The sequence below is a fragment of the Nicotiana sylvestris genome, chromosome 4, assembly GCF_000393655.2.
Source record: "Nicotiana sylvestris chromosome 4, ASM39365v2, whole genome shotgun sequence".
Lineage (NCBI taxonomy): Eukaryota > Viridiplantae > Streptophyta > Magnoliopsida > Solanales > Solanaceae > Nicotiana > Nicotiana sylvestris.
This window is the reverse complement of record NC_091060.1, coordinates 62261345-62272031: the sequence shown is the minus strand read 5'-3', so window position 1 is coordinate 62272031 and position 10687 is coordinate 62261345. Positions and strand designations below refer to the sequence as shown.

Sequence of the window (10687 nt, the reverse complement as noted above, 5' to 3'; positions counted from 1 at the left end):
TTTGAAAAGAAAGTTTGATTCCAAGAGTTGTACTGTTTTACCCATCAAAATTATTTTGAACTTTTGATACCCCTTTTCCTTTTAGCCATATACGAAAAACCATATTGATGTCCAAAAAAGACCTCCCGATCGGTATCCGAGAAGTGCCAAGTCATGCAAACGGAAGTCGGGGATAACACCCCGATCCCCAGCAGAGAAGAGGATCATAAACTGGAAATGAATTGATAGCCGAAAAGAATCCCCAGCAGAGTCGCCAGAGCTATCACACCTCCTTTTCGCCCGCGCCACCGCAAAGGGGCGCAGAGGGAGTTTTTCCAATTGAAGGACAATCGAAACAGGATTTATTATTTAATTCAGAGTCGCCACTTGGGAGATTTATGGTGTCCCAAGTCACTGGTTGGATCCCGAATCGAGAAAAAGATTAACTATGTTTAACAGTCTGCGCACCAGAAATCCGGATAAGGAATTCTGTCAACTCGGGAATACCTAACACCTTCTCCCGGGTTAAGAGAATTCCTTATCCGGATTTCTGGTGCGCAGACTGTTAAACAGAGTTAATCTTTTCCTCGATTCGGGATCCAATCGGTGACTTGGGACACCATAAATCTACCAAATGGCGACTCTGAATTAAATAATAAATCCCGTTTCGATTGTCCTTCAATTGGAAAAACTCCCTCTGCGCCCCTTTGAGGTGGCGCGGGCGAAAAGGAGGTGTGACAAATACGTCACAATATGATAAGGGAACAAAGCCCAAGCGAAAACAATTGAAAATATCAAAAATCCCGAAATTAGCAAAAACCCGAGCCCCGGTCCCACTTCTTGAAACTTAGAAATTTTCACATCAACGGGTTCCTTATCCTTCCACGAGTTCATACATGTCAAAAGTTCTCAAATCCGACCTCAAATGGTCCTTCAAATCCCAATTCAAAAGTTCAAAATCTCAACCCTAGTTCTTTAATTTTTAGCTTAGGTTCCATGAATTTCTAGGTTAATTTCACAATAGAATCACGTTTTAGGTTCATAAATCTTACCTCCAATCAATTCTCCTTGAATCCCTCTTTAATCACCTTCAAAAGCTCCCAAAATGCTCAGCTATGGAGGAAAAATGGCTCAAAATCGCGAATGAAATAACTTATAAACTTTCTGCCCAGTTCTGACTTTCCTTCTTCGCGAATGCGGTCAAACTCTTGCATTCGCGATGCACAAATTTAACTTGACCAGATTTCCTTCTACGCGATCGCGACCAAGGGCTCGCGAACGCGATGCTTTAGACTCCTCAACCTACGCGAACGCGGTCCCACTTACGCGAACGCGAAGAGCAACAGCTCCTGGACCCTTCACGCGCCAACTCCACTATGCGAACACGACCTACCCTCACGCGAACGCGAAGCACCAGCCTCCCACCGTTCGCGAACGCGAAGGCCAAATGCAGACCATCCCAAAATCCTTCTACGCGATCGCGAAGGCCAATTTTGTCTGCAACAGCTGAACAGTTTTTGCAATGATCCAACGCCAAAATTAGCCCGATTGGCCACCCGAAACTCACCCGAGGCCCTCGGGACCTCAACCAAAAGCACTAACACATCCTAAAACCTCATTCAAACTTTTTTCAATCATCAAAACACCTCAAACAACACCCAATCCCTCAATTCACATCAAATTCAAGCCTAAATTTTTCTAAAAGCTTCCGAAATACGCTTTCGATCAAAAACTCAACCAAACCATGTCCGAATGACCTGAAATTTTGTACACACATCACAAATGACATAACGAAGCTACAGAAACTCTAGAAATTCCATTCCGACCCCCGGATCAAAATCTCACCTATCAACCGGAAATTGCCAAAATACTAACTTCGCCAATTCAAGCCTAATCCTACTCCGGACCTCCAAAACCAATTCTGATCACACTCCTAAGTCGTAAATTACCTCCCCAAGCTAAACGAACCATCGGAACTCACATCCGAGCCCTCTAACACATAAGTCAACATCCGATTGACTTTTCCAACTTAAACCTTCTTAAAAGAGACTAAGTGTCTCATTTCTTACCAAATCCTTTCCGGACTCAAACTAATCAACCCGATCACATAAAACACGGATAATGAAGCGTAAAGAAGCAAAAATAGGGAAAACGGAGCGGTAACTCATTTGACGACTGGTCGGGTCGTCACATCAATCATCAAAACCAAAATCACTCGAGCCGACAGAATTGTTAACTATCAATGTGTTTATATTTTTTAATTTTAATGTTACAAATTTCACTTTTTAAGTATCTTTTAGAAAATCTAGTGGTGTATTTTTTTTTTTTAATATTATCAACATATAGAAGTTAAACTCCATATAACACTTAATTAAGAGAGACTAGAACATGGCATGGATTTGTCGAAAGGTGTTTATACTTTGCATATAGATCATAAAGGAAAAAAGAAAAGGCAACCGTGAACCAAAAGGACATCCACTATATCTCCACAGCCACACAATGAAAAAGGTTTGATAAGAAAAAGAAGAAAGACTAGATGAGTGGGGTCTCAATGACTTTCCTCATCCTCAGAAATGAACCCCTACCATTAAATGTGATATAATAAAGAAAGATAAATAAGCAATGGACAAAGCAAATACAGACAAGCAAATCTTTCCAAATTCCAAAAGGAAAGGAGACTATACCATTTTGATGGTGGAGAGTCACTGTTCTATTTCCACCATCCTTTATTCTTGTTTGTATTGTTTGATTTAGCCACGTGCCTATTTTAAAAATGATTGTACTATATAACATTATAGGTACTATTATTGGATTTTCGCATTCACTTTTCATGCCACTACGAAGCAAAGCATTTCAAGCCAAAAAAGTAACTTCTCCATAATTGTTGGTTAAGAAATTTTTTTTTCATTTGACGTTTGATATTTGTATTTACATCAAAAAGTTTTACATTAAGGTAAAAACGTCTTAATAAAAGTGATTCTATACCATGAGTTCGAATCTAAAATCTTTAATTAAAGTTAAAGGAGTACTTATTATTCTATCAAAATTATTGTTAAGAGTTGTTGGTTAAGTTGATGAGTTAGCTAGATTGCGTTTGCATCAATTTGAGATATGATCCAACGCTTTGGGCTACGCTCAAATCTAATTATCAGAACTGCTTGCCTTTTTTTATCCGTCGAATGGCGATGACTACAGATTCAGAAGTTGTGATTAAAATTGCAATCTAATAGTTATAGTATCATATATCCTACATTACTTATATATAAACACAATTTTGGATGGATTGAGTTGTAACATACCTCGTCCGTTTCAAAAAAAAAAAATGAATTTATTACTATTCAGGGGTAAACAAGTTTTTTTTACTATACTCTTCGCAAATAATTTTTAGATATTTTTATTGTGACTTATAGTACTTTTTATATAATTTCTACAATATACAAATTTTTATTTCAAAAGGCTTTAGATCCGAATTCACACCGAAATTTAGTTAATTTAATCCTCGTACTCCAAAAAAAAAATCAAACAAATTAAAACAGATGAAGTAATAATTGAAAATATATAACATATCAAACAAAAATTCAAAGCCTTTCCTCGATCTAACCGGAAAAACAAAAGCTTTCATAATAGTATGAATAAAGTATTTTGCTTAAAAAAGGAGAAGCCATTTGTAAATGCTCGAGTTAACTTTGTTTGGAGTTGCAGTTTAATGGTTACAGTTTCATCTTATAATATGTAGATACATGATTCAAATCTCGCTGATAGTTTCACCTTCACCTCTACCTGTTTGTCGGACGGGCTGGTTCAGGCAAGAGACAAAAACAGCCCGTCCGGTTAGTGGTCCGGGTTGGATAATGGACTAACTAACCGGGCTGCTAGCGGGTTGAGAACTTTCAGGTTAATTTGGGCCTGTCCGGGTTCAGGCTTAGCGGGTCCAGACTGGACCAGGTTATTTCTTTTTTTAGTGTATTATGTTTTTCTTATTCAATGTAATTGATACTTAAGTGTTTGCAAAATTTTAGTTAAGGAAATAAGTATTTTAAGGCAAAAAATTAAACTTTTAAACTTTAAAGTTTTAAATTTGAAAATTAAAATTTAAAATTTTGAAACTGAAATTAATTTGAAAGTAAGTGACTGCGACAAGAGTGGGTTGCTCAAGTGGTGAGCACCTTTCACTTCTAACCAATAGGTTATGAGTTCAAGTCACCTCAAGAGCGAGATGGAGAGCTCTTGGACGGAGGGAATAAAAAAAAGTGGTTACAAAAAATTACTATTTAATAAGACCAATATATAAGGATCAAACTCTGAAGGCTTTCGTTTATATTTTCATTGAATAATAAATAATACTTCAAATTAATTTGCAAGTTCTATTTTAATTTTTTATTTTTGAACTTGCAAATTAAAAGTTTACAACAATTATAATAAATAAGAAAGAGTACATCACATGCTTTGCATCATTTTTGTAAGTTCATCCATGCCAACATGCGGTTCTTGGTTTCCGACATTGCTTGAATCGGAACAATAAACCATTATATCTCCAATTTCTTGGTCCTCCGTTTTATCTACCTCTTCACGCCCTTGATTTCGTCGCTCTGTTCTTATCTAATCTCTTAAGCACAGTAGAACTTCCAAAGCGTTGCTACCCAATGAATGACAAGTATCTCCTAGTTGCTGGCTTGCTTGGCTAAATGCGCTCTCTGATGCGACTGTTGAAATCGGCACATTTAGCACGTCTCGAGCCATGGCCGAAAGAACTGGAAATTGATTTGAGTTGCTCTTCAACCAACCCAGTGGTAGATCCTTTGTGAGAGGCTCTGGTAGTTTTGCAAGTAGAATTAGAGTTCATCATTATTCCTGCTATTGGTTTGTTGATTCTCTTCTAATATAGACCAAATCAAATAATTTTCAACACCATCATTATCCTCCAAAACACCGGATACAAATATAAAAACTAAACTCGAAGGAATATTTGCATCTACAGCAGCAGAAGCAATAACAATGTTAGCATAATAATTATATAATGTTTGTAAATATTTGTGTAGATTAGAAATACAAGTTTCAACATCAGGGGTTTCAGAGGGTCCAATATCCATATAAATATATAAAGTAGTGATTAATTGGCGACAGGTGACCATTTTGATAGAAGGGTTTAAAATAGCATCAATTAGATAAATATGGGAAATATGATAGAAATATTTCTTAAATTTATCTAGTATAAATTCAACAACAGAACATATCATTCTTTCTTCTTGAAATTATGGAGTAAAAAAGAAATTTTAGCAATATGTACTAAACCATTTGCAATAGCAGGATAGTAGTCTCCAGAAAACTCAAGTGTAGCTACATAAAATTTTTGTAAAAAATTTACAACATCATCAATGACATCCCAAGTTCTAGATGTTAACAAACCGTTAGGATCAGTACAATGAGAATTAGCAACTTCAGTTATAGGCATTTTATATTTATAACAACATCTTAAGAATAAATACGTATAATTCTACCTAGTAACTATTTCTTCAGGCATGAGTCTTGGTTTTAGTCCATATTGTACACATTTATCCTTAAATGCATTTAGTGTAGCATTTCTATTATTTCCTTGAATTACACCAACAACTCTTCTAACTAAAGTGATCAAATACAAGGCCACTCTTAACAATTAAATTGTAAATATGACATGCACACCTCACATGAAATATTTCAGGAAGTGTTGGGCGTAGATGCAAATTTAATGGTGTAATAGAAGAATTGTTGTTAGAAGCGTTATCAAATGACATACACAAAAATTTTCTGAAAGATTGTAAATTATAGCAATTTCATGGATAGTATTACTTATAATGCAGCAGTATGACTTTGATCTTCATCATAATTAAAAGAAATAATATGTTTTTGCATACAAAAATTATCATTTATCCAATGGCATGAAATAGTCAAATAATTATTGTCATTAACAACACGATCAATATAAGAAGTAAGAGAAACTCTACAAAGAAAAACTAGCGAACAAATAACGGATATATGTCTGATATTGTTTAAAAAACCTAAAAATATCAACTCTACAAGTACTTCTAGGAATACCTTTAAACAAAGGATTATAAATTCTTTGAATATAAGTAACAAGATATGGTGAAGTAGCAAAACTAAAAGGTAAACAACCTAAATCAATCATTTTAGTTAATTCTTCCCGATCTTTCACTATATCGTATTTACCCATTAAACCGCCAATATCCGGGTTATGTTTTGGTTGGCCACCTTCCTCATCAGCACCCAATGCAATAAGGTGGTTATCTACCATGTGCCTACGAAGTTGACCGTTCCCCATTGCTTACCTCTGGTCTCATGATTATAAATTTCCTTACAAATTTGACATTTTACATAATTTTATCTTCTTCTATTATTTCAAAAAAAATCCCAAAACTTACTTCTTAATCTTCGATTCTTCTTAATAGGGAGGGGAGGCTTACCTGTATTACTATGACCTTCACCCCTAGTATTTTGACTAGCAGTACCAGGTATAGGTGGTAGTGTTTCAAGATTATCAGGTGATCGAATATCATCTAAACTATCATCTATACCATATTCTTCTTGAAGTTGCTCATAACCTACATTTAAATTTTCAGGTGAACTTTCAAATGTGTAAAACTACTAGAAGAACCAGTACCACCTCTTGATCTTTTAGGACTTTTACTCTTACTATTACCACCCTTACTAATGCATGTTTTTTTGGTTGCTCTAAATATATCCATTATGTAAATTAAATTAAAAAACTACATTAATAATTCTAAACAATAAAGTAATAATATACACCAAAAAAAAAGAAAGAGACAGAACGAGTGTACCGGGAATCCGGATGCCGCACTAAATTTGATATCACACTTCAATTGGTATTTGATGATATTGATACCACACTTCACTTGAATACTTTATATTTGGTAATTATAATTTTGTAGTAGCTAAAGTAAATATTTGATTAAACTTGAAATAATAAGTAATTGAGAATTTGAGAGCAATAAGCAATATTATCAAAAGAGAATTGAGAGAGAATTAGAGTATTAAGAGAGCAAATTGTGAGAAAAAATGAGGAAGATGAGGGGCTATTTATAGTTTTTAAAAGGTTAAAATTGTAATTTATCAATTATTAGGGTGTGGGACTCTTTTCTTAAGAGGGCAGGATGAAATGGCCAAAAATGCAAAAAAATGGCCGTTGCCCAATGATCATTTTTGAATTTGACCGTTGGCAACGGTAAAAAAATAAAGGCAAAATACCTTAAATCATCCCTAAACTTGGCTCAAATTATTAGTATCATTCCCGAACTATGCACGATCTTAATTACCTCCCTCAACTTGGCTTTTTGAGAGCCATTACCCCCTAGACGCTGATATGACAAAAGTGTGGGTGCACTCACCTACCACGTGGATTTTTCTGCATATGTGGCATTTGTTTGAAAAATAAAATATATTTTTACCTTTTTAAGAATATTATTTTTTTAGATATTTTTTTTCGAATATAATTTATAATAAAACTTGGAGTGCCAAACGGGTTGCAAAAGCACTCCAAGTTTTATTATAAATTGTATTCAAAAAAAATTATTTAAAAAAGTAATTTTTTTTTGAAAAGGTAAAAATATATTTTATTTTTCAATTTCTTTTTACATATACAGAAAAATCCATGTGGCAGGCGAGTGCAACCACATTTTTTGTCATATCAGCGTCTAGGGGGTAATGACTCTCAAAAGGCCAAGTTGAGATGGGGTAATTAAGACCAGACATAGTTCGAGGAGGATACTAACAATTTGAGCCAAGTTTAGAGGTGATTTAAGGTATTTTGCCAAAAATAAATTGTATAACAGTAACCGGGGTTTAGCCCGATAAAAATCTAGTAGTGGGTAACCGAGCTAACCGGGTTTCGGAGCACCGGTTGCCAAAAAAGACCCGCCCACGTCCGGATACACCCCTAATCTTCCCCAACGCGTCCCGCCCCTAGCAGACCGGGCTAAACCGGGTTGTCAGTGGGCTGGCCTGACCCGTTTAACAGGTTTAGTTTCATCTTTCTTCTTTTCTCTCCTCCATAAAAAATAAAATAGAAAAAGTAAATAAAAGTTGCTTCGGTGAAGCAACGCTGCACCAGATACAACCTATTAAAAAATTGACTTCGCATAGTATATACTAGTACGTAGTAACTATAGCCTGACAGTCACTGTCAAAAATCACTAAACTAAACCGGCCAATAAATATCCAACTGAGCCCCTAACATCGATAAGTTTTATTTTGTGTCTCATACAATGACACTAGTTGTATGAAACTTCTTTTTGTCTCATAAAATTGTGGACTCCAATCTTACACTGCTGGATCCACAAAATTTTGGTAAGACAAAAAGTTATCTCATACAACTAGTGTAAGTTGCATGACACAAAATAAAATTTTCCTCTCGCACCTATTATCAACCTTAAAACTAGCCAGGAATAGCAACATTGTGTTGTAATAAGCAAATTCCCATTCCTTTTTTCCTCATTTTCTCCCTTTCATATGGTCTGCACAAAATAAATCCTTCATTTTTTTTCTTCTCAAAACCCATAGTAGTAGCAAGAAAGCCCTGGCCACCATGTCTAACGAATGCGGAAACAAAGAGCATGAATTTCAGGAGATTTCTGCAGGCGAAGGCGCCGGCAGAAACAAGGGGTTCATGCTCTTTGGTGTTAGAGTGATGGAAGCTGGAAATTCTTTTAGGAAAAGTGCTAGCATGAACAATCTTGCTCTATTTGAACAGCAACATCAAGATTCCAACGTCGCCGCCGGCTATGCTTCTGATGACGTTGTTCATCCTTCTGCTAGGAGCCGTGAACGTAAACGAGGTCTATATATACCTTACCCATTTTACATACTAGAATTCTGAATCTGTTGTCTATGTTATTAAAATCTTAATTAATTTTGGATGGTGCTTAATTAGGAGTGGCATGGACAGAGGAAGAGCACAAACTATTTTTATTAGGATTGCAGAAAGTAGGGAAAGGTGATTGGAGAGGAATTTCAAGAAACTTTGTCAAGACAAGGACTCCTACTCAGGTGGCCAGTCATGCTCAGAAGTACTTTCTCCGCCGAAATAACATCAATAACCGCCGACGCCGCCGCTCTAGTCTTTTTGACATCACCACTCATACTCATGTAAGCCTTGAGTAACAAGTCAATTTTGTTACATTTTAATGTGGTCTGAAGAATAAAAAAGCAATAGGTTCAACTGAACCAATTGTACGCCGAGGACTAAGCTAGCGTTTGATCATAAATTCCTAAATTTATTTTGAAAAATTTAATTTGTGTGAAGTTTGGTTTGAATATTTAGATATCAGTTTTCAAAATATAATTCCCAAATTTATTTTGGAAAAACATGAAACATGACTTATACCTACAAATTCTAAAAACTATCACAAATATCCAAAAGTACCATTATTAATAACATTCATTATATATTATCGCAGACCATAATCCTAAACGTAAATAAATTTGGTATAAAATTATCATTTTTATAATGAAGTATATGATACACTATCAGATTACCGAGAAGACGAAGCAACATTGTTACAAAATAATAAATGGTGGGCTCTTTTATAAAATACAAAAGTTTGGGGCAATTTTTAAAAAATATAATAGTGATATTTTTGGGATTTGAGATTTTTCCAAAATATAGGAAAAATCTATGGCCAAACATGTATTTGTTTAATTTATTTTGGCAAAATCTATGGCCAAACGGGTCCTAAGTCGTTTATAGACATACAAGTTGTGGTTCTTGGATTCCAAAATTTTCTTCTTTTTTTGCAGGTTCAAAGTGTTGTTAAATTGGAAGATAAGCAAATGAATCAAAACACCATAGAAAAGTTTCCAATGTCAGCACTCGAGCAGGCAAAGTTATCTGGTACCTATGAAAGCTCGACAAATAACGTAATGATAGGACTGAACAAATCCGTGAAGCCCATTAGGTCTATACCATTTCTCCCTGTCCCTCCCTCATCAAAAATGTCAAATCTCAATTTAAACAAGACATATGCCCAAGAATCGGACGAAAAATCGCCTCCGGCGAGGCATTCATCGGGTTTCCAGGCAATGTCAGGTGGGTTCAATGGCAAGACTAGTGGGGATAGCATAATTAGTGTGGCTTGAATAAGGATTGGATTTGATTCTTATTCTTAATTAAAAATATCTGCGATGTAAAATGGGGTTTAGCTAGATAAGATTAGACATTAATGGGGGTTAGACGATGGAGAACATATTAATTAGGTGATTGATAATGATTCCTTTGTTTTGTATAGATGGTGTCATTTTCAACAGTTTTGAGGATTTCTTGTTTTGTATTATGTCTGGTTATTTTTGTGGTCGTAGGTGATTACAGCACCAACCAAGTAGCTACTATCCCTATCAATGTGACTCACGCTGTTATTTGGTCTCCAGCAGTTGTTGTAATAAAGAGAAAAGAAATTGAATAGACTTGTTTGTTTTCGAAAATGAGATCCAACTTTTAGTCTTGTCTTCGGCTTTGTCCTATTGCAAAGATTGAGACACGTATAAATTTATTTGCCTGATATAGACATTATTACTTGTTTAATACAAACTTAATTTAATTACTTATATGTTTTTTGGTCAATTATATATTTTCAGTTCAATTCATAAGTAGCAGATGCTATTACATTTGTTGCCGAAAATAGGGGTGTACATAGGCCGGGTT

At 35.2% G+C, this 10687-nt stretch overlaps 1 protein-coding gene across 1 annotated transcript; it reads left to right on the top strand.

Moving 5' to 3' along the window:
* Positions 1-8459: 8459 nt before the first annotated feature.
* Positions 8460-10467, top strand: LOC104227889 (transcription factor MYB1R1-like). Its single transcript, XM_009780255.2, has 3 exons — positions 8460-8825; positions 8921-9135; positions 9787-10467. Exons 1-3 carry the CDS (start codon positions 8576-8578, stop codon positions 10123-10125), a joined length of 804 nt encoding a protein of 267 aa, XP_009778557.1. The 5' UTR covers positions 8460-8575; the 3' UTR covers positions 10126-10467.
* Positions 10468-10687: the final 220 nt, after the last annotated feature.